General features: G+C 39.3%; 1 protein-coding gene across 1 annotated transcript in view; it reads left to right on the top strand.

Moving 5' to 3' along the window:
• The first annotated feature begins 17221 nt into the window (after positions 1-17221).
• LOC104602026 (subtilisin-like protease SBT3.9) overlaps positions 17222-24861 on the top strand; it is a 28635-nt gene continuing 20995 nt past the window's right edge. The window contains exons 1-5 of the mRNA XM_010265567.3: positions 17222-17807; positions 17923-18014; positions 18229-18326; positions 18408-18563; positions 18660-18771. Of these exons, the coding sequence (XP_010263869.1) occupies positions 17685-17807; positions 17923-18014; positions 18229-18326; positions 18408-18563; positions 18660-18771 (581 nt within the window). The 5' untranslated portion in view covers positions 17222-17684. The remainder of the gene's footprint in view (positions 17808-17922; positions 18015-18228; positions 18327-18407; positions 18564-18659; positions 18772-24861) is intronic.

Below are 24861 nucleotides of genomic sequence, written 5' to 3'. Positions count from 1 at the left end.
TACGACCATGAACCTCCTCTACCCTGTTGCTGGGGGAAAAGGATTGAGGATGTCGATTCCCTATTATACAAAGGGCCACAGGCTAGTGAGGTATTTCAGATCGACGACAGGTTGATGGTGAATGTTGGCATGTCGTTGGCACCTGTCACATTTTTTTACGAGCTCGAGTGCATCTGCCTTCATTGTGGGCCAGTAGTAGCCTTGCCTTAATGCTTTCTGTGCGAGATCTCTGCCCCCCAAGTGTCCATCGTACAAGCCTTCATGGATGTCGCGAAGTACATGCTCAGCTTCTGAAGGTCACAAGTAGCGCATGTAAGGGAGTGTGAAAGACTTCCTGTACAATTGTACGTAAACTGATCTAACTGGGAATGGTGCCGCACTGGTCGAAGCTCCCATCGTGTGGTCGAGCTCGGTCAGCTCGGGGGTCACTGCGCTGAACGTGCATTCTGCTACAAAATCGGCCAAGACTTGAGCTTTGAATGCTGGACGAGGCTCATACCGGATATCGTATTCGCTGAGTTCGATGGACCACTTCGTCAATCTCCTAGATACCTCAGGTTTGAGCAGGATTTGTCTCAGGGGTCTGTTGGTGAGAATGACGATAGTGTGGGCCTGGAAGTACGGACGAAACTTGCAGGCTGCTATGATTAGTACTGAGCAGATGGGTCGTTGGACCCATCTAGGTCCCGACTCGATTTCTGGATACCTGGTTTCTACTTCCTGCAAAATTTTACTAACATAGTAGATGGGTCGTTGGACCCGTTCTACTTCTTTGATTAGTACTGAGCTTACCACCTCATCGGTTGCAGAGAGGTATAGTTTTAACACGTCCCCTTCTTCGGGTCGGGACCTAGATATCTTTTTAGTTCGTCAAAGGCGAGCTGGCATTCTTCAGTCCATTCGAAATCTTTACTCTTTTTTATCGCTTTGAAAAAGGGTAGGCAGCGATCTGCCAACTTGGACATGAAGCGGCTTAGGGCGGCTATCCGACCAGTCAACCTCCGAACCTCTTTTATTTTCCGGGGTGGTCTCATATCTAGAATGGCTTTTATTTTATCCAGGTTGGCCTCGATGCCACATCGGTTGACTATATAGCCTAGAAATTTGCTCGAGGTGACTTCGACGATGCACTTATTTGGATTTAGCTTCATGTTATAGCTTCGCAAAATTTGGAAAACACTTTTTAAATCATTCAATAAAAAATTCAAAAACTGGGTCTTCACGACCATGTCATCAACATAACACTCTATTTTATTACCAATTAACGGCTAAAAAATCTTATTTACAAGCCATTGAAAGGTTTCCCCAGCATTTTTTAATCCGAAGGGCATGACCTTGTAACAGTATAACCCGAGTTCAGTTATGAAGGCGGTCTTCTCTTCATCAACAAGGTCCATCCTAATCTGGTTGTAACCGGAATAGGCATCCAGGAAGCTCAGCAGCTCATGCCCTAAGGTTGTGTCCACCAGGTGGTCGATCTTGGGTAGCGGGAAGCAATCTTTTGGGCATGATCTATTCAAGTAGCTGTAATCGACGCACATGCGCCACTTGTCATTGGCCTTTTTCACCAAAACTGGGTTGGCCACCCAACTCGGGTAGTGGACTTCCCTAATGAAGTCTGCCGGTAGGAATTTCCCAACCTCTTTATCAACTACCCTCTAATGTTCCGGGGTGAGGTTGTGCTTCTTCTGCCTTACTGGCCTAACTAAAGGGTCGGTGTTCAATTTGTGAGTTATAACTTTTGAATCAATTTTGGGCATTTTTGCCGTAGACCAAGCAAAAATATCTAAGTTTTTGAGTAAGAAACTTACTAGTTGGGAGCGGAGTGGTTCGTTGATCGAGACACCGATCTAGAGAGTCTTGGCCGGTTCGTCAACAGAGATCGGTATATGGACTGTCTCCTTTGTCGGGGCAGCTCGCTCGTCGGTGTACTCTGCAGGTCATTCGAGCTCGACATCTTCTGCTAGCTTCACCTTTCCTTTAAGAGCAACTACGTAGCATTTGCGTGATTCGAGCTGATCACCTTGCACGACTCCCACCCTGTAATCAATTGGGAACTTCATCACCAAATAGTAGGTGGATACTACCGCACGTAGAATATGCGTGATGGGCCAACCTACTATGGCGTTATAGGGGGAGGGAGTCGCGATTACCAGGAAGGTATGCTCAAACCACATGATAATTGGCCACGTGCCGATCTCTACAGGTACTGTGACTCATCCAAGAGGTATGACCTCCTCGCCACTGAACCCTACTAAAGGGGTATCTGCCAGTTTCAGATCGCTTTGTTGTAGCTGTAATTTATCGAACATTTCCTTGAAGAGTATGTCGGCCGAGCTGCGCGAGTCTACTAATATCCGCTTTACTTCGAAGTCATTGATCCAGAACTTTACTACTAGAGCATCGTTGTGAGGATATTGGATCCCGCGTGCATTGTCCTTAGTGAAGTATATCGGTTCTTCAAGTTGAGGTCACTTTGGCGGGTTTTCCTCTTCATTTTCTAGCTCACGGAACGAGGTCCTCCCGACTTCCAATGTACACCTTGCGATGATGGACCCATCGGTAATCATGTTAATTACCCCGCGGGCCGGTCTTTCTTCTGGAAACTGTCATGGCGGTTGCTCGTTCTACCTGCTAGCTTCTGGGGCATTCCTCCTTTGGTCTCCCTGTCGGTCTGCCTGCTGATCTGTGTGTCTCCCTTGTTCGCGTATCCACGTCGAATGAGTTCCTTGATCTCATCGTGAAGGTTCTTGTAGTTCTCTGTACTATGTTCGTGATCTCGATGAAAGTGGCAATAAACATTCGGGTTCCTTGCTGTTGGGTCTCCCCTTAGCCTGGGAGGCCATTTGACGAAGGAGGAGTCCTTAATGGTCATTAGGATCTCTCCTCTTTTAGCATTCAAGGATGTGTAGTTCGTTCTCTCCACAAGTGGGGTCCTGGAGCGCTGACCTGATTTACGAGATCGCGAGGGGGACCGACTTCTAGAGTTGTTTCTTCCCCTGCTCAGTTCCTTCACTTTTTCTCTTCCTCTTCTCTGGTGGTGGGTTATTGACCTTCTAATTGATCTCCTCCTCGGTGCCAATGAACTGATTTGCTAGCTTAAGGAACTCAGTAATGTTCTTCAGTTTATTTGCTACAACATGCCATTTAAACTTCTTGTGGGTAATTCTCTTCTTGGTTGCAGTGAGTCTTGCTGTCGGGTTGAGGTCTGGTATCTACAGGCAAGTGTCGTTGAAGTGTTTGATATAGCTCCTGATCAATTCTCCTTCCCTCTGAACCACATTGAGAAGGCTTTCTTGGGACTTCAGACACTTTTTGCTGGTGATGAAATGTGTAGTGAACAAGTTGGAGAACTACGACCAGCTTTTGATTGAGCCCGGTGCGAGGTTCCGGTACCAAGTTCAAACTACCCCTTTAAAGGTAGTAGAGAAGGCTACACACATGCAAGACTTATTAGCCCTAGCTAGGTGCATCTGGGACTAGAAAGAGTCCGGACTAAAAAGAGTCCACGTGGCCATTAGGATCAAAGGACCCGTCGTACTTGTCTAACGGGGGCATCTTGAAGTCTTTTGGCATCGGGAGATAGAGGAGATGACCTACAAAGTAGTGGAGGTGCGGTCTTTGTAGCCACCAAGATCGCTTCTTCCTTCCCTTTGGTTTGCTCTTCTCGTTGGCTTGGCTTTGCTGGCGCACTGTTCTTGATCGAGGTACGGCGTGTCTTGCGACGTCTCTGTTGCTGCTTTTTTACCAACTCGGCATTGGTGCTACTGACTTCAGTTTGATCTAGTACTACGTCCCTGTCACGAGGCAGATCCTGGTTTCTCGAGGGATTTTGGGGCTGGCTATCATGAGGGGCGGAGAGGCCTTGTCTCGAGTTCGCACCTCAAACCCTCACCTGGTTGTCTGCTCACGAGCCATCATTCTCTCGCTATGAGTACTGAGGCGGATTAGGTTGCCTGTCCCCGGACCTACTTCTGACATTTCCTTGTGAGGCTGGCGGAGTGTGTTGACCGTCTCTCCTCCCTCGGGGTGAGACCTGACTCCTGAGAGGAATCAGTGCTTGTGAGTTCTCTTCGCTCTGATGGGGGGATCGCCTGATCTTTTGGTTAATCCCAAGGCAGTTTGGGTTCTGACCGTGATGGGGCCCTAGGTGCCGAGGTGGAACCGGCTGCTGGTTTGGCTGTAGTGGAGGGAATTGGTGTTGATATTGCTGGTAGAAGTAATATTGTTGGTACTACTGGAACTGCTGGACCTGCTGCATCTGGATTTGAATAGCCCGAACTCATTGAACGAGGTCGTGGAACTGGGAATGCCCCACTCTGGGAGGAACCATGGAGGGCTCAGAGAAAGTTGCGCCTACCACTGGGGGAAGTGGGGCGCTCACCTATGTGGTGTTCGGTGGTGTAGTCAGCGATGGGAGTCCAGACGTTGTGAGCGGAATGGTGAATTGACTGATGCACACCGTAGGAGCTTGGGGGAAGGTTGGCTGCTGGGCTTGCCCCCCGGTGGTGTTCATCTCGATGCTTTTCCCGGTGTGGTTGGAGGATGCCATTGAAGTTGAAGTTGAATTTGAAACTGCAAAGAGATAGAAATGACCTTTCGATCGGACTCCCACAGACGATCCAGACTCCAGATGGACGACGAGCTGGATTGATATGCAAAATAGTCTATCAGAGAACCCGTGGTAGCTAACCCGACGAGGTCGCTCCGATGCTTAAGTCAATAAGTATGCTGTAAATGTGAGCTGAATGCTTGGGAGTTTGAGTGCTAGAGAGTAGAGTAATCGCGCGTACCTTTGCCTTGAGGTTTTGAGTCTTTATATACCGGAGTAGACGTGGGCTTCATGAAAGAGCTCCGGGTTCTCCGGGTTGTAGAGATAAGGTTGGTTCCATTTTTGGAGGAGGGCGGTACGTGGATGAGGCTTATCGTCCAGCTTCGATTCAGGAGGAACCGGGATAAGTTCTTATCATGACCTCGGGAGATTCGGGATTTGTTGGCTCATCGTGATCCCAAGAGATTCGGGATTTGTTGGGAAGGCCTTTGGAGTTGGTTATACGACGCTTCAGCCCGTTAGCTCCAAGCTGGAACTCCGATTCTTCAGTCCCGAACTGGACTGGATACCCAAGGTGCTTCTACGCCGAGGCAGGTTTGGAGCCGAGGTGGTTGGGTACCCGAACTGCGAATGTTGCGAACTAGGCTTGCCCAGCTGAGTTGTCATCATTCAATTAGATCGTGCTTACGTGTCCCCTTCCTGTTAGGTCGTGCCAAATCACCCTTCATCAGTCTGGATGGCGAATGACTAGAAACACATCTCCGATTGGCTAGAATCATTTACACAAGTAGGGTTGTCTTCCTTCTTGATGTTTCTTCTTTTTAGACATGTTGATGCTCTATTTTGTGATCATTTCATCTGTTTCTACCAACCTGAGTTCTTTGACAACCCTCTCTTCTCTACCTGTGCCTGAGCTTTGATCCTATTTGATCTAGATTCCTTCCTTCATGGTATTTTTGTTTTTAGTTTGTTGTATTGAATTGAAATGTGGGGTTTTGTTTTTCGTGTTTGAACTGATACCCAACATCAATATACCCATGAATCTCATTTTTATACCTAATGCTGTCCGATCCGAGGTGGTTTGAACCAAGGACGTACTCAACTAATCCTACCAACTGGACGAAGTTGAGGTGGAAGGATGAAGCCATAAACCAAAGAGATCTGCAACCATAGAAGGGGTTAGAGGCCCGAGGAGTTATTCCCCGGGTAGGTACTCCAACACTCAAGTTAGTAAGAGAAAGTGGTCAATCAGGACAAGCAAAGTAAAACAACATTGGTCCAAACCAATGTGATGGATAAAGGGGAGCAAAGGTGAGTCGAGAGTCCAAAGTCCTTACCTTGAGTGAGGGGTGCCTATATATAGTCGAGCATCCATGTCATAGCCGGATTGGGCTTTTGGAGTTGTTGGGGTGAGGTTATCCATCGAGGTCCTCGGCGAGTTCCCCTTTCCTTGATGGAATCAGTTTCCTTAACCGTGTGAAACTCTTCTCTTGAATGCACTCTTCTGTCATGTAGTCTCAGATGGCAGTGCTGATACACACCAAAGAGGGCGGCCACAAAACTTGACATGTGGCATCCTAGGCCAGCTCGGACACCACCCGAATATTACCATCATATTGCAAACTCCTTGATAGCTTTCTCTGGTACTGGCCAACATTATTTCTAGTTTATAATATCAACCAAGTAAAATCTCAAATTTTATTTTTTGGATGATTTAGTAGGCTAATGAAATAACAATAGGGAAAGACTGAACGGTTCAGACTTTACAACAATTGGTATTTACATTGACTAGATCCAACCGAGAAAAGGGTGGTTTTGATGAATCTCCTCTGATAGAAAAGTTAAGTTTTCTTCTTGATGCTTCAAAAAAAAGAGGTGGATTTTCACTGATTATTTTTTTTTTGGTGGATGCTGCAAAATATTGGATGTCCTTAACTTACTGATTTTTTACTCTAACCAAAATTACAAAATTTCATTGACTCCACAGTTGAGTTGTGGATTGTCATCAAACATATAGGAATTAAGCTTAGAAATTCTTTACCCATCTTTCCTTTGTTTTTTATGAATTTTTGCCCAATTTTTCTGAATGAATCCAAAAGTTGTTTCATTATATTTGAATCTGAAAGAAACAGTACTCCAAAAAGATAATAAGAGAATAGAAAGGAAGAGCTACTCTGAGATTATATAGATTGCATTACAACTCTTTGTAAAACTTGGAACAATCTCAAAATTTTGTGTGAAATTCCCCTTAGTAACCTCCCCTACAAAAAAAGAAAGAGCACTGTGAATTTGATAGTTATGTTGTTCATTGGCTAATAAATGACCGAATTTTTTATGTGAATTTATGGTCTTCTTTTTTCCAGGTTCATTTGATAGTTAAGAGCATTGTGAATTTGAGGTATTTATGGTTCATTTTACAGTTGTTGTTCTTTTTGTTAATTTTAGGCTTAATGGGGATGGATTTGCATAACTAATGTTAAGAAATAGTTTTATTATTCCAATGTTGTTTCTGTTTCTATAGAACAAAAATCCGTTCTCAAAGAACAAATTGCCAAACACATCTGTTATTCCCAAGGAGCAAGAAATAAAATTCTTGTTCTATAGCAGGATTTTCTAAAAGAACATGAACATATGGGAACATTGCCAAGTAGGGCCTAGAGTGCCAGAGCTCTCTAGTGACCTCAGGATGATCTCGTGAGGAGGGCTTCGAGCCTCTCTTATTTATAGAGTAAGAGGGACCAGCTATAAGAGGAAATGAGGAATACAATGGAGGAAAACTTTCCCACTTTGGAAAGGCAATTAGAGTTTGTTAGGTCTAAAATAAGTAAGTGATATAGGGTTTTGCCACATGTCCATGAGGAAAGAGTTCTCACATTTAAAATCTGCACGTGAACACGTTCTTAACTATAACCCCTTCTAAAAACTCACATGTGGTTACGTGTTGCATTGGGTCTGTCAAAGAATAGCACCATGAGTGGCTCGATGTCGCAATTGCATTGGGTGTCACCTTAGTGGTCTTTAGCAATGTTTGATTAGGTAGTGAAGTAGATGTGATAGCATACGGACTATCGCAGGCATAGTGTTAAACATGTTCTGTAGTAATCTACGATTCATTACTCGAGCTATTGTGCCCTAGATACTTAGCTGCCATTATAGTGTCTTCTCTTGCGGTCATGTGCTCAAGGTACTATCACTTACCAATGTTTTCAAAATTGATTTGGAGGTTAAACTGTTTTGCCTCTAGGTCATGGGTCATCGGTTTGACCGTCCGGGTTAAATAAGTAAAGTTATGATGTCATAATTAAAATAATTAAAAATAAAATGTAATATATACACTTGTATAAGTAGCCAAAAAGTCTAAAATTTACGATATATAATACATAAAATACAACAAAAAAAACATAAAATTGCAAACCATCTAACATTCACTAATCAAAACAGAAATATATTTTCATACCTTAAGATTTAAGAGGTTCAGATTTAATGAAAATAAAAAATATATCATTACAAAAAGAAAAATTATCAATAATATAATATCCATAACAAAAATTATCATTTATCAATATGAAAGAAATTGCCATTTTCCAATTGGTGGCAAAGAAAAACAATATTAAGATTCATAACTGAATTTTAGAAATAAGAGAATTAGATGAAGATAAAATAAAAGATTACCTCTTTGAAAGGGTTGACAACTTGCAACTGTTTAAAAAATTAGAAAATATATTAGAAATGTAGACTGAATGCCTGAATGGTCGTTCTAGAAAAGCTTACCCAAAACCCCAAAACAAAAACGAAAGTTTTCTAATTACAAAGTTTCAGATGTTTGAATCGTTTGATATTTTGATTTCTAGAAAGAAATTAAATTAAAAACTCAAAAACTAAAATGAAAAACTTACCGAGGAGATTTTGAATCACCCAATGCTTAGTTGCTTACAGTTGCTGATGTTAATGTGGAAAACTCAAAAATGGATGTGAAAAATTACAATCGTCAACATTAATTACTGGATTGGAGTCATTGACCTTAAATCTTTGTTCTAAACTTGATTTCGCATTAAACCCCTATTCCTCTTTCATTTTTTTCTCTAAGAGTTTGGAAACTTGAAACCCTAAACGAAATAAAAAGTAAAATGAAAGAGGTGTCGAGATTAAGCCAGGAGTTTGGAACACGATGGTCATTTTCAAAATCATACGAAATCCAAACCTTTACCCACTAATCGTATCATCCCGTTTGCTGGTTCAACTATCCAGGTTGATGATTTGTCGACTCAATCAACGGTTTTTTTGTAGAACAATGGGTTTTGATGAAACTGGACCCATAAAGGTGACCGAGTGACAGTTCGGACGGTTTGACCGTTTGGGTCAACAACAATTTAAAAACATTGGCACTACCAGTGGTAGCATTAGTGTGATATCGCAAGCAGCATTGCAAGTTTTTTGGGGTTTTGGGGGGTTGAGTCTAGATTTTGATTACCATCAATGTGATTCACACTTGCTCTGGCGGTGGATATGACCTTCATCATAGGTGTAGACATTCAAATTTTCATGGGCTTCTAGATAGACCCTACCCCCTTAAACTCAAATTTGCTCATGGGCCTTAATGTGGGTTCTTCTATTTGAACCCTACCCCATACTCTCAAATATGTGCATGGGCTGATGGGCCTTAATAATTGGGTTTTGCTTTTGCAAGTCCATTAGCATAATGGAAGGGTTCATGTGGGACCCATATGAAGTCAAATTCAAATTTAAATTCAAAGTGAATTACAAGTAGGGGTGGCAACGAGCTGAGCTTTTCACGAGTTGTTCGACCCAATTCAGTGGCTCGATTGTTAAATGAGCCAAGCTCGAGCCTATTAGAGCTCGGCTCGTGAGGCTCGCGAGTCGGCTCAAATAATAATAATAATAATAATAATAATAAAATTATAAAAAATAATATATATAATTATTAATTTTTTAAATTTAAAATAAAAAAGCTTATATATAATTTTTATTTTTATAAAATATTTTTTCTCAAAATCGAGCTCGAGCTTATGAACTTTTGACTCAAGCCGAGCTCGATCTCAAGGTTCTGGCTTGAACCTTGTAGAATAGTCTCGAGCCGAGCTCGAATCCACCCCTAATTACAAGTCTTAGTGATTTATGGAAATAATCCAACTAGAGCCCATCTCAAATCCTAAAGGTGGAAATCTAGTCAATGATTAAAGAAAGAATAATTAATTGAAATTCATTCTTTCGATAAAGGGCAAATTGCCAGCTTTCTTATTTATGAAATGTAACTAGAGCCAATCAAATCTCTAGTCAGTCAAGGTACATCTTCCCATAAATGGAAATTAGCCAATGATTAAAGAGAGAATAATGGATGATAAATAATTCTCTCCAAGAAGGACAGTAAGAAGGCTCTTAGAGAAGGAGGAAGCACACACACTATCTTCTAAAAGGACAAGGTCACAACATTCTTGAAATCTTGCTGAACCCTTTTTTGATCAAGCTTTCAAAGTCCATTTAAAGGAAGCAATCTTAACCACGTTCTGAAGTACAGGAGTACATCATCCGACCTTCGACTTCAACTCTAATATAAATCTTCAAGTTGCAAAAGTATTCCATCAAGAGAGAATAAGAGGTTCTATCTCTTTTATAAGAGAGTTTCAAATAGAAATAGTTTGTATCTCATTTACTTTAAATATAACAAAATCAATTTATCTGAATCTGTCTTCATTTTTTTATATTTGGATTTATACACGAAATTTGTGTTGACAATAAGTTTTGTAGTAGTTACTTGTGTTATTATGACCTTCGTCGCAGGTTTTGCAATTGTTTCCTACTTCTACTTGTGTTATTACTTGTGTTAGTCATCAAACATTTGATGATTTTACATAAGGGCAAAATTGGTATTATAATATGTTTAAATCCATGACATCAGCAAGCATGCAAGAAATGGAATCTTACCGTAACCTCTATATAAAATTGTCGGTTAAACCTCTATTGTCTCCCTACCATAATTTATCTTGTGTTTGCTTGGTTGGGATGTATCTACCCCCTTATATTTTCTATTATATTTTTTAGTACCATTATTTGTAGTTTTGCATTGGTTCCATGAGCTGTTTTGTTATCAATAACCTCAACTACTTTTGTTTTGAGATCCAAATTATTTAGGTTCCTTTGGTTATAAAGAAGAAGAAGAAAAAAAATCTTAGGTTCCTTCCACACATGTATCCATAGAAGGGGCGTCATCCTATGCAAATAGTCCCACTCCAAAATAAAATAGTTTTACCATTTCCCATACACTATTTAACTACACTTTCAAAAAAACAAAAAAATAAAAAACCGTTAATATTCTAAATTAAGTTTTGGCCTATATGTAAGGGCACGTATTATGTATGTGTGCAAATTGAGGGTAAAGATAAAGTTAAAATTCTACATCATTGATCTAGCCACTTTCGGATTTGATGCATGGATTTGATTTCAAAACATTAAATAGAGTTATCTTGTGCCATAGAGGAGATGGGATATCTTAGGGATGAATGGATACTGGGAGTATCATGGAGGTTATCCCATGCTTTCTATTTGGAAATTGGAGGGGTGCTAAGCGACCATTTTGACTATTGCGAGCTGATTGAAGAGTAATGTTTTCAAAACCAATTCTAGAGGTTGAACTGTTTTTGCCTTTGGGTCATGGGGTCACCGGTTTGATCGTCTGGGTCGAACGAGTAAACTCATAATGCCACAATTAAAATAATTAAAAATAAAATGTAATATATATCCAAAAAATACATAAGATGCAACAAAAGAATCATAAAATTGCAAACCATATAACATTCACTAATCAAAGCAGAAATATGTTTTCTTACCTTAAGATTTAAGAGGTTCAATTAAATAATGAAAATGAAAAATATATCATTATAAAAACAAAAATCATCAATAATCATAATATTCATAACAAAAATTATCTTTTATCAATATGAAAACAATTGCCATTTTTCCAATTGGTGGCAAAGAAAAAAAATCAAGATTCATGACCAAATTTCAGAAATAAGAGAATTAGATGAAAATAAAAACAAAAAAGTACCTCTTCAAAAGGGTTGACAACTTGTAGCCATTTAAAAAATTAGAAAATATATTAAAAATTTAGAATGAATGCCTAAATGGTCGTTCTAGAAAAGCTTACCCAAAAACCCAAAACAAAAATGAAAGTTTTCTAATTATAGAGTTTTAGATGTCTAATCATTTGATATTTTGGTTTACAAAGTTAGAAATTAAAAAGAATACCCAAAAGTAAAATGAAAACCTTACCAAGGAGAATTTGAATTACCCAATGCTTAGTTGCTTACACCGCCTATGTTAATGTGGAAAACTCAAAAATGGATGTAACAAATTATAGTAGTTGGTGTTAATCACTGGATTGGAGTTGCCAGCATTAAATGTTTGTTCTAAACTTGATTTCTTCTTCTCAAATCTCAAGCGCAATAAGCATTGCACCCCTGCTCCTCTTTTGTTTTTCCTTTGAGAATTTAGAAACTTGAAACTCTTAACGAGACAAAAATTAAAATGAAAGATGGGTTGGGCTTATGATACACCAACAATTCCGGAAAATATCAATCAAGATGAGCATAAAGTTAGATGTTCCACCTGAATAAGGAAAGCGACACATTGAATGGATGATAATTACATCTACAAATAAAGGAAATTTGTCAAGACAGATTTGTGGAGATAATGGACCTCTAATCAAGGAGAACAGATGGAGAGAATTATGTCACGATGATTTCCTATAATCAAGGAGATTTGCTTCTTATTTGTTAAGTTGTTTTGGTTAATTATTTTGCATGACTTTATATATTGTCATTTGCTGTATTATGAGAGGGGGTGTGAAATAATATCCAAATTTTCTACCTAATCTTCTTAGTTGCCTTCTCTCATTCTGTTTCTTCCCCATTCTTCTTTCCTCTACCTTCACGTAGGAGTAAGCACTCGTTCGAAAGAGTGCCGGAGCCGATACGAGGCCATATCCGCTTAAGTTGGGAGTTTGGGACATGATGATCATTTTCAAAATCATTTGAAATCCAAACCATCACTTGCTAATCGGGTTGTCCGGTTCGTCGATTCAACCATTTGGGTTGACAATTTGATGACTTAATCAATGGTTTTTTTGCAGAACAATGAGTTTTGATGAGAACTGGACCTAGAAAAGTGACTGGGTGATGATTTAGATGATTGGACCATTCAAGTCAATGACAGTTTGAAAACATTGTTGAAAAGGCAATTTTATGTTGCTAGAACACTTTGTTTGAATGCATGCATGCTTCATATATGTGGCAAATACATCAGTGAACAAAGTATTGGATATGGAATTTGCATTAAAAATTTGAAATATTTGTATGATACAACACCATTATACATGTAGCTGAAAACATGGGAAAGAGACTTTTGGAGAATGAGAGGCAATGAAACAAACTAAAATATCACCACTTTGTATATTTATTTAACTTTTCTATCTTTCAATTAAATGGAGGGTCTGGGATATGGTTAGAATATTTTAAGGGAATTACTTTAGTGGTAAAAAAAAGATTTGAGTAGTTTTTAATAAACAAGGGTGCTATTGTCTTGGAAACAGATAACCAACGTTAAAAAACTGATTTTTTTCGTATGTAAAGGGGGATAACTTTTGCTGTTTAGGGCCAACAGCCTATGCTATATGCTATTGAGAGAGTTTTTGGGCTGAATGGCAATTCACCTATTCACGCCCATGTTTTTTTGGTTAAAATAAATTAGGGGGTAATTACTAATTTACCCACTCTCATTGGTAACATGGCATTCCCAAAAATTCTCTTAATAGCATAGGTTGTTGGCCCCCCAGGAGCCAAAGTTTCTCTTGTAACGGGTGCTGATAAACACACAAATAGAGTCTACTGCTTGGTGGGACATATATATATATATATATATATATATATATATAATTGTGTTCTCAATGAAGTTAGAGTTATTCTCAATGTAAAGGGGAATAACTTTGGCTGTTTGGGGCCAACAACCTATGCTATTGAGAGAGTTTTTGGGCTAGACATGTTCATGGTGATTCACCTATTCACGTTCATGTTTTTGTTTTTGGTAAAAATACATTAGGGGGCAATTACTAATTTACCCACTCTCATTGGCAACGTGGCACCAGAGGCGAGCCATGGCCCCCCCTATGATTTAGAAAATCTTCATAGTAATACACAGTTTTTTATGTAAAATTTCCCCTCTCCCCACTGTCCACCTCAATGGTTGACCCCCCCTATGGGTCCATCTATATTTCATTTAGGTTTTGGCCCCCTTTATCAAAATTTTTTGGCTCCACCCTTACGTGGTGTTTCCAAAAACTCTCTCAATAGCATAGGCTATTGGCCCCCAACAGACAGTTTTTCTTGTAACGGGTGTTGATAAACACACAAATGCATAGAAAGATGTTTACTAAGAATAAAAAGATATAATTGTGTTCTCAATGCAGTTAGAGATGTTCTCAATGTAGTTAGAGCTTTTCCTTATTTTACTTTTCCTCTTTCTTCTTTTCCTTTAAGGCAATATAGTTATTGATGCCTTGATGGTCACAAATGTGCTTACACTAGGGATAAATTATTGCTATTATGTTAGTATTGTTAATATCAAAACAACTGAGTTCATTTATTTATTTCCATTTACCAAATAGATATCTCCTGCAAGGTTTAAAAAATCATTACGTATCCGGCCCTTCCTGATATGCCCCTACAGGGGTTGTATCGGGTCAGAGCCTGGTTCAGAGGGTGGCTGGGACTTAAACTGGCACCTCTGAACCAAAATCGAAAAAAAGCGGAAATTAAAAAAAAGGGCTGATACTGGTCAATGGTGTATCGGCGAGTATTGATACTTTGAACCTTAATCTCCAGTGATGCCACGTCTAGCAGAATGCTGAATCTTTGTCATTTTGTAAACCAGTGTTTTTAGTACACCTTGACTCATTTGTAGGATTTTATGTTCAACTTTCCTAAAACTTAGGTTTTAGTAAAACATTGTTGACTTGGTTTTTTTTTTTAACTTGGGTGGTTAGATTGTTGACCCGTTCAACCTAGTGTTTAGGTCATGTGTTGCACATTTAATGCACATGCTAACTTTCGGAGGTTGTAACTTTGTGCCCAGTAGACTTGTTCATGGGCCACCGGATTCGAGCTAAGCTTTGTCTATGTATCAATAGAATACATTCAGGCCCGAGCCCGTGCCCGACCCGACCATTGGGCCTAGGTCTTGAGTCTGAGCTCGACCCTCATATAAAACCCAAAACCTAGGCCCAAGCTTGATCCTGGCCATAAGTTTGAAAATAGATTGTTTTTTTCTTTTTTATTCAATGAAAATGTATTTTATTTATATTAAAAGCCCTCAAAACTCAAAAATAATAAAATATCTCACTATTACTTGAGAAAAAGAGGAGGAACAAAGAAAAAAATATCCTATATACATTTTATTGAATAATATATGTTTTTCATTATATATATTATCAAGTCGGGCTTGAGCTTGGGCTAGGCTTTTTTGAGAAAGCTCGAGTCTGGCTCGAAAAAAGGTCATGCCCAAAATTTTAGGCCCGAGTCTAAGCCCACAGGCCTAAAATCATGTCCAAGCCCAACTTAGAATGGGCTGGCCCACTCGGCCCGTTGGGCTACCCAGCCCATGAATAGGTCTAGTGTCCAAATGTCTGATTGGAATGATTTTTTTTTTTTTTTTTTTATTTTGGATAACTTTTTGAGATCTATGCATCCCAAGGTATCTTCATTTTTTTTGCCAAAAAAAATTTTCTAATCTCAAATCACAAATTTTAGCATTTTTTATAAATTAAATATAAAATAATGCATATATTGCATATAGAATATGATTATATATTATTTATTGATAAAATGTGTATATAAGTGTATTTGCTAATATGGCACAATTTAATCCATTTGACCAAACAGACCAATGATTCATTACCCAGAGGTAAAAACGGTTCGGCCTCTGAATATGCTATTAAAACATTATGGTAAACACACAAAGCAAAATGATTGAGAATATAATTGAATTAATGACGCTAGCTACAGAAATTGAAATATTTGCTTTGCCCATTGGGTGTTAGTTAACCCACTTTGGACTCGACTTGATACTTATTCTACTGAACCACTATGAGAGAGAGAGAGAGAGTGCAGCCTGCTGGGTAGTGTTTACACCTTTGGAAGAAGACAAGCAGATTGTCCACAAAAGCGAGACCACAGTTATGACAAGTCACGAGTCTAATGTCTTTGATTAATGGCATTTGGAATTTTCAATTCCAGTTTGTAACTCACTTGGACGGCACCAAGCTGCGACATGGCGTGTTCTTCCAGGCGAATTGATCTTTTATATCGAGAGTTTCTAAAACAAACGAAAACCATTTCATTTTAAAATAATAGATTAATTGATCCTTGAAACAAAAACCCATAAATCATATTTTGACTTTTTTTTTTGTCACATAAACCATTTTCATTCCGAATCGATTTTTAAAACATTGCTAAAAATCACTATTCTCAAGTTCAGGAGCAAAATCAATTTATTTTTGCTTTTTAAAGGCCGTGTTTGGAAACAATGCAAATAGAGTGTAGATTTATGTTTAGGGTAAATTTGAATTCTGGTTCACTTTTGAATATCATATTTATGCATTGACAAATGACAACGGATCAATACATATTTACATTGATAATAAATGTAAAAGTACATCAATAAAAAAGAAGTAACTTTACATTCAAGTGGGCTTTTGATAAATAGAAACATATACTTTATTGGAATTCATGTTTGTATCCATTACAACTAAAAGTCTGTTTGATAAAAAGATAAATTTGTCAATACAAAATTAATTCAATTTTACAATTTATATGAACCGTTTTAACACTCTACATGTTTGCATCGTTTCCAAACACAGCCAATAAAAACACGATTCATTAAAGGGACATAACATTTTTAAAAGAAATAAAAACAAAACATTCATGTCATATAACACCCCCTCGAAATAGGGTGAAGTTTCTTGGGCGGCCTGACTCTTTGTTTGGGTGATTGTGAATAAAACCATCAGACAGGCGGATTAGTTGAAAGTGATGTCACATTGGATACCTGGATGGATTATCTGACTATTTAGATGGGATGCCTTTGCCCTTTGGTGATTGGTCTAGCTCCACCTTAAAGCTATCAATGCATACGCCACGCCACCAATCAACTGTTTTTAGTCATGTTTTAATAAATTAATGGCTAAACTTTGATTCCAGATTCCTAACTTGCCACGTGTCATGTTCCGAGAATTGGAAGCTGCAAAGGGACGGGATGGGTCCTACTTAATTACCACATCAGTTGTCCCAAATGCATCCCAATCAACAGATCAAGAATAATAGGTTGGTTTGCCCCAGTCCTGGTTACTCCGGAGTCAGGACTACCCTTGACCGGTTTATTTGCTGGACTGAACGAATCGCCCGAGTTGAGACCCAATTTTCCAACTACATCGGAGCTGACTAAAGCAGTCATCAGCTCTCGACCTTTCAAAACCTAGTACAGGTGGCAATTTATGGGTCTAGACAAACATCACCACGTGGGAAGGAAAGGTGGTGAAAAAAGTGAAGCATATCATCTCTTGTCGTGCTTGATGTTGATCCATTTTTGGTAAATTGAGTCAACGGTATTGTCATAATTTCTCACCACTAGAGGAATTATCAAATCGACAAATCGCACCTCTCTCTCTCTCTGTGTGGAGTGCAACTGGAACCAACGTATGATCTTTTCATTTTTCCCCTCGTGCTGGTTTTTGGAATTCCTTCTTTCTTCCTCTCTGTTGCTTTCACTGACGCATTGGCTCAGCGTCGGAGCTCCTCTCTCTCTCCTCACGCGGGTGGTGGTGAGTGGTGACGGGACAAACCCAGCCGGCCAGCCCCCACCCCCCACACAACCGTACAGCGCGCACACACACTCCACCAGTAAATGACATCTGATCTAATAGATTCTTGCGCACCATTATCAGTGCTTCTAGAGGAGCAGGTTTCAATGTGGACCCGTCGCGAACCCCGTCGGCTCGTTGCTCTGTTTCAATTGTTCTTTGTCAACTACCTATATCTTGTTCCTTGTTAATCCATAAGAAAGATGTATGATCTCTCAGTTAGTCTTTCACCATAACATGGCGATGTCATCTTCATTCCTCCTTTTGCTTCTTCACCTTCTTCTCCTCTCTCTGCAACACTCTATCCTCCGAGCCATCTCTTCAAGCAATGTAAGTTTCCTTTTTTTTTGTTTTTTTTTTTTTGAATTGCTTTCTTCCATTACTTTTGTTTCATTTTTTGCTAACACTGTTCTATTTGCGTATTTTTTTTTCTTTTTCTCCCAAGGTTTACATTGTTTACATGGGAGAGAGACGCCACTATGATTCTCAACTTATTCAGGACTCGCACCATGAAGTTCTTTCCACTCTGCTCGGAAGGTTCGACCTTTCTATAGTTAAAAAGATATCATTTTCTTCTTGTTACCTCTGTGTCTTTAGGAGATTCCATAATCCACATACATCGTTATATGGAGTTTTCCTTCATTATTTTCTCGCAAAAAGTTGCTGCTAGTGAAAATGTGTTTTACTCCGTAGACGATTAAAATGCCCAATTTGATCTTTTCTTTCCATTCGAACCTTGTTTCCTTTGTAGTCAGGAAGCTGCGAGGGCGTCCATTTTGTATAGCTACAAGCATGGGTTTTCGGGCTTTGCTGCTGTGCTAAGTCAATCTCAAGCAAAAGCCATTGCAGGTTTGTTGGTGAGCTGAACTAATCTGTTGTGCTAACTTGATTGGTTCGCACTAAATGAAAAGAAAAGAAACATTAATGCAGATTTCCCTGGAGTTATTCGTGTTGTTCCAAACCGTATTCTTAATGTGCACACGACTAGAAGTTGGGATTTCCTGCAGTTGAAATCTGAGATCATCGATGGAATTCTATCGAGGAGTCAATCAGGTGATGGCTCAATTATTGGAGTCCTGGATACGGGTATGTTTCTCTTTTCTGTATTTGCATCTGAAAAATGGGGAGTGGAGGCAACTGGGTTTATCTTTACTCATAATTGAATTCACATTTGTTGTGCAGGAATATGGCCCGAGTCCGAGAGCTTCAATGACGATGGCATGGGAGAGGTTCCATCTCGATGGAATGGGGTGTGTCAGGAAGGAGAGGAATTCAATTCTTCCAATTGTAACAGGTCAACTTCACATTCAGCTCCTGCCATACTCTGTCTCTATTGATCTGTTTAGTTTCATTTATTTACTTTTTATTGCTTGCATGCTTTGTTATATTCTGATCTACAAATTCCCTTCCCCTTAATCAAGGTCTTCGGTCTTAGCGGTTCTTATGTTTTCTATTAATCCATCTATCTGATTTTTATTATATTGTTATTCAACTACTACTACTTCAGGTTCTTGTTTAACAGTAGTTCTAGACTGTGGACAAAGGAACCTTCATGTGTGCTGTGGAGATTTTGTGACTTGATGTATCTTATTAGTGTAGTCCCTATTGTATATTACTTATATATCTTATTCTTTTTCTCTTTCAGCCCTATATGCGCATTCTTGTAATTGTACATATCTTTTAATATATAAGAGACTCTTTGAGATGGGGGTCATTCATTCTTGATACCACTAAGATTATTTTTGTTGTTTTTTGTATTCAGTCAAGGGTGTTGACATGGTATTAGAACAGGTTGCTTTCTGATCTACTTTCTCTCTTGAACATCACTAGAAGCAGTAATCCTATCGTATCAGGGCTGTTTTGATCAACCCTTTTTTGTTCAGCCTACTTTGTGCAACCAGCAGGAGAGATTTTATTAGCTCTCTTGGGAGACATTTGTTCGAGGCCAAACTTCAGATCTTGTGTCGCCTAGACCTGATCTATTCTCTCCCTACAAACAGTATCTGATTTGGTGAAGTTTTTGATGGAGTTCTGATCTTCTTCTTGGGGTGGCAATGCTATACAATTTCCTTTTTTGGACTGCAACAGCTTTGGACTTCAGACCTTCTACACTAGCTTGTGATTTGGGATTTTCTTTCTAGATTGAAGGGGTTCTCTCAAGCTCTTTTTAACCCTACACTCAGTTTCTGGTTTGGAGTTTTCTAAGGACTGTTTTGATCAACATAAGGTACCTCATTGTTCTTGGAAAATATGCCTAATATGTTGGTAAATCACAGTTTTCTCTCAATTGGTTGACTTGATCAACCTATAACCCTAGATCTGGTGTCATCCTAGGGTTTTCTTGCTTCCCACTTATCTGTTTCAGATTTCAGATTGATATTTGAGAGATTTTAGATTCAACAATTCTAAAACTTGCCTTTTTGGACTGTCAACTTGAGTTCTTGACTGCTTAAGTTGTTTATGGTATATTATTGCAGTCCCTTGACTTTCTCTAGTATTGGAATACCTCTCTTTCCCTTGGACTAGAGTGGACTGTTTCTAAATTTTGTTTTCTCTAATATCCTTGGGTCTAAGCTGTCGTTTTCTTGCTGAAATGGCCTCTGATAGAGACGATATTATTCCTATAAAGCTGGATGATCAACCTATGGGATTAACACTGCTGTTGTAGCACATGGGAGTAAGAAATCTACTAATGGTGGTGATTCTTTTGTTAAAGGTGATTCTATGGAATCTATGGTTGGGGAAAACATTCGACAACTGGTAACATTTGCCATCTCTTTTGTCTTTTCTGCTATTGGCTTACCTGGTGAGTTTTCCGGTTATTGTTCTTCTCCCTCTCATGTTTAGATCATTGACTCTGGAGCTACCAACCATATGACAGGAGTCTACCCTAACCAACCAAGTAACCTTATTGAAACCCATCACAAACATATTGTTACTGCCAATGGTGAAAAGTTAAACATCATAGGTAGTAATCTGTCTCTTAAGCTTTCACCCACTACATTTTTCCTACTTACCAAGACCTTTCTTGTTCCTAATCTCACTACAAATCTGATTTCTGTTGGCCAATTAGTTGATAAATGCAACATTCTCACCTTTTCTCATGAAGGATGTTTGATTCAGGACTGAAACACTGGGAAGGGGAAAGGGAAGGGGTGTAGGTTGGGCCGTTTGTTTGCACTGGAGTTTGAGAAGCTTCAAATAGCAACATCATCAGCTTATTTCAATTCCTCCACTTCTAGTTCCTTTCCGAGTTATAGAAATAATTTTTGGTACTTATGGCATAAACTTTTGGGTCATATACATGCTGAGAAATTAAAATTTTTGTTCGATTCAGGCCTTATTAAGAATAGAGTTCCTTCCTTGTAGACCTTTGATACATCTTGTGTTTCTTGTTGTTTAAGAGTTGTACTTTACCATTTCTTCACGTGTTTGAGCATGCTACTTCTCCCTTTGAGCTTATACATAGTGATGCCTGGGCTGCATCTGTCACTTCTCATCTTGGATACAAATATTTTGTCGTTCGTTGATGTTTGTACCAGGTACATGTGGATATACTTTCTCCACCACAAGTCAAAGGTGTTCCCAACATTTAAGTTGTTCCATGCTATGGTATGGGTTTGGTTTCAATCACAAGGGCTTATTCTCCGTTCGGATTTAAGGGGAAAATACACTGATGGGGATTTTTTGTCCTATTTGAAGAATCATAGAATACAAGTGTAATGAAGTTGTCTAGATACTCCTCAGCAGAATGGTGTGGCTGAGTGCAAGAATGGACATATCCTTAGTGTTGTGAGGACATTATTATAGGAGTCCCTTACTCCACCTTCTTTTTGGGTAGAGGCAACCAGTACAACAGTGTTTTTGATCAACTATATTCCTTTCCCAATTCTTGGTAATATGTCTCTCTTTCAGAAGTTGTTTGGTCATTCTCTAGATTTATCTATGCTTCATGTTTTTGAGTGTGTGTGCTTTGTTCATCTTCTCCCTCGTGAGTGTTCTAAATTGTCTGCACAATTTTTCATGTGTGTCTTTGTGGGTTACAGTCCTGACCACAAAGGATTTCTTTGTTATGATCCCTCTATTTGTCGCATTTGTATATCACGTAATATTGTTTTCCTTGAGCACATTTCTTTTTTTGCTTGAATTGCTAGACTATCTGCACCGTCTGTTTCTATTTTACCAAACTTTGATTCACAGGATCCTCCATCTCCTTCTGTTGTGAAGGACTTTCTCGTCTTCTCTCGCAAGTGGTTACGTGCTCCAACCCCTGCACCTGCGACTCTCCTTCTTCCTGGTTCAGATAATCATCTTACCACTGCTCCTGCAAGTGATACCTCTATTTCAGATACTCCTCATATTTCTATTCCCCTTTGTCGTTCTACTCGTATATCTAAACCTCTTGATCGCTATGGTTTCCCTTTAAACCATTGTCTGTTGTTCTATTTTCCACAGATATTCCTTGTTCCTACTAGGAAGCTAGTAGTAACCCTCATTGGAAGGAAGCCATGGATGTAGAGATTCATGCTTTACATGAAAATGACACTTGGAATGGTGGGTGCCGAACCCAACCAAAGATAAATAGTCTTGCTCTGGGTTAATAATTTGCAGATAGTGATGAGCATGGTCGTTCTCCACAGGGATTGGGTGGATTTATTTCCAAGTAGATGGATTAAGGGGGGTTGTAAGCTGAGGAAAATAAGAAAATAGCAGAAAATATCAGAAAACAAAGATTAAATCGATGGGAGATGGCTTCCGGTTGAAGGGACAAGTTCAGCTTTGATTCGTAGCATTGATCCTTGATGCAAAGATAGATTCATATGTCTATGAATAAATTGGTTATAGCTGTTAACAAGCTCTAACAGCCAGCCTCTACTCTTATTATTCGACAACCAAAACAAGCTCTTTGATTGCTTCCCTTATTAATAGGCAGTCCTAAACAAACTCTTAGGATTTAACCTATTAATAGCATTAAGAGGGGAGAGACCCAATTCTGGTCAGCGATCTCACAAGCTCGGACCGTTTAAACCAGATCATACATTTTCCTAACATAGATCGAAAACTTTTTTGCAATCAATTTATGTTAGTTGCCACCATGATCGAACCTACCAATCATATACGAAATTGGAGGTTCAATCGGCCATGGATTATTTCCATTGAATGAGCAAGGGGCCCTTCTTGCTAATCAACAAAAATAATCCTCACAGTTAATTCGCAGAAAATATATGAATACCCATAAACAATGAACTGAAATAAAAATCAATTAGATCTCACAATGCTTACAGAATCAAGGCTTCCCTAACCCTTCAACCAGAAATAAAAACTTACAGACACCTCATGATGAAATCGCAGCTTCCAGATGAGAAAGGGGGGCGAACTCTTGCTTCTTTCTCCTTGGTTGCTGATTTCTCTCTCTGAAGACTGAAGCTCTCTCTTGGAGGAATTGATGCCTTGGGTGCTGGTCCGCCCCCCCTTTATATAGATTTGGGGAGAGGGCTGCTCTCCAACTCCCTTAAGGAGATTATCCTCAAACTGGAAAGTCCTAGTCTAATTTGGACTTATCCTACCTAACTCTTATCTCTTATCTTTTTAGGATTACAATTTGAGAATTTAAATCTGATAAAACTCTTTTGTTGAGATTACGTTCAACTTCTATTCTAAAGGGACTCTTGGATCTTGAATTCGAACTAGGCTTCTTTAACAATTCGGGCTTGCTTCTTCTGCGAAATGGGCTTCAGCTTGTGAAATGGGCCTTGCTGTGAAATTGCTCCTACTTTGGGCTCGAATTTGTTTTCAATGCGGATCGATTCTGCCAAAACCCAAAACATAAAAGCTGTGGGCCTTTTCCTTATCTTTCCGGTGCTTCTTGAAATGTCCAAATCGGAGTCCGGAATTGAGAGTTATGCCCATATCACTGATCGGTGCTGAAACTGTGCAAAGACATCCGATTAGCCTTGTTTTCTTCCAATCGCCTATCTGCTTGCTTTGAATCGAAATACAAGAGTAATGAGTCCAATTAGGTACCAATTAAGTGCAAAATACTAAATATTGAGGGATAAAGATGTGCCAAATTTTATTCTCATCATGGAACCTTGTGCTTGCTCCTCCAGATGCTTCTATTGTTGGGAGTCGTTAGGTTTACAACATTAAGCTGAAATCTGATGGATCTCTTGATTGATACAAGGCTTGTTTAGTTGCCAAGGGATATAGTCAAGAGTATGGCATTGACTATGAAGAAACCTTTGCTCCCGTTGCAAAGATCATCACTGTCCGTGTTCTCTTAGCTTTGTCTGCTGCCCAATCTTGGACCATATGCTAGCTCAATGTGAAGAATTCCTTTCTTCATGGTCATTTGAAGGAGACAGTCTACATGAAACCCCCTCTTGGATACTGCATTGATTCTTCTTTAGTATATCACCTAAAAAAATCTCTATATGGTCTAAAACAGGCTCTCCGAGCATGGTTTGAACCTTTTTGAGATGTTGTAGTTGCTGCTGGATATAGCCAAAGTTCCTCTGATCACACTCTCTTTGTTAGGCAACGGCCTCAGGGTATTACCATTCTCTTGTTGTATGTTGACGATTGGGAATGATGTTGAGGGTATTCGTGAATTGAAATTGTTACTTCATAATTCCTTTCACATGAAGGACTTGGGCCCTCTCACCTATTTCCTAGGACTAGAAGTTCATCGTAGTGATCAATGGTATTTTGTTTGTTAGCAGAAATATGCCTCTGACCTTGTTAAACTTGCTAGTATTAATGATGAGAAGCATGTTGATACACCTACGGAGCTAAATCTTAAGTTATCTAAAATTCTAAATCTAAAGGTCCATTGCTTCCTGATGCTGCCTTGTATCGCCAGCTTGTGGGGTCCCTCATTTATCTCACTATGACTCAACCTGATATTTCTCATGCTATTCAGGTTGTTAGTTAATTTGTTTCTGAACCTCGTTAGCCTCATAAGACTGTTGTTCATCACATTGTTTGATATGTTAGAGGCACAACTTCTCAGGGACTGTTCTTCTCCTCCTCTCCTATTCAATTGAGAGCATATGCTGATGCAGATTGGGCTGGTTGTCTTGATACTCGTAGGTCCATTTCTGAGTGGTGTCTCTTTATGGGTGATTCACTCATCTCTTGGAAGTGTAAGAAACAACAAACAACCTCCAAATTTTCCACTAAAGCAGAGTATAGGGCAATGTCTTCTGTTTGCAGTGAGATTGTTTGGTTATGATCTCTCTTTATGGATCTTGGCATTCAGCTTCCTACTCCTATTCCTCTCTATGCAAACAACACAAGTGCTATCAAGATGGCATCTAATTGTATCTTCCAAGAGAGGACCAACCACATCGAGGTGGACTGCCACTTTATCCAAGATCTTTTC

The sequence above is a fragment of the Nelumbo nucifera genome, chromosome 6 (genome assembly GCF_055504915.1).
Source record: "Nelumbo nucifera cultivar China Antique chromosome 6, China Antique-T2T, whole genome shotgun sequence".
NCBI lineage: Eukaryota > Viridiplantae > Streptophyta > Magnoliopsida > Proteales > Nelumbonaceae > Nelumbo > Nelumbo nucifera.
The sequence above is the reverse complement of the archived record's forward strand: the minus strand, read 5'-3'. Positions and strand labels throughout refer to the sequence as shown.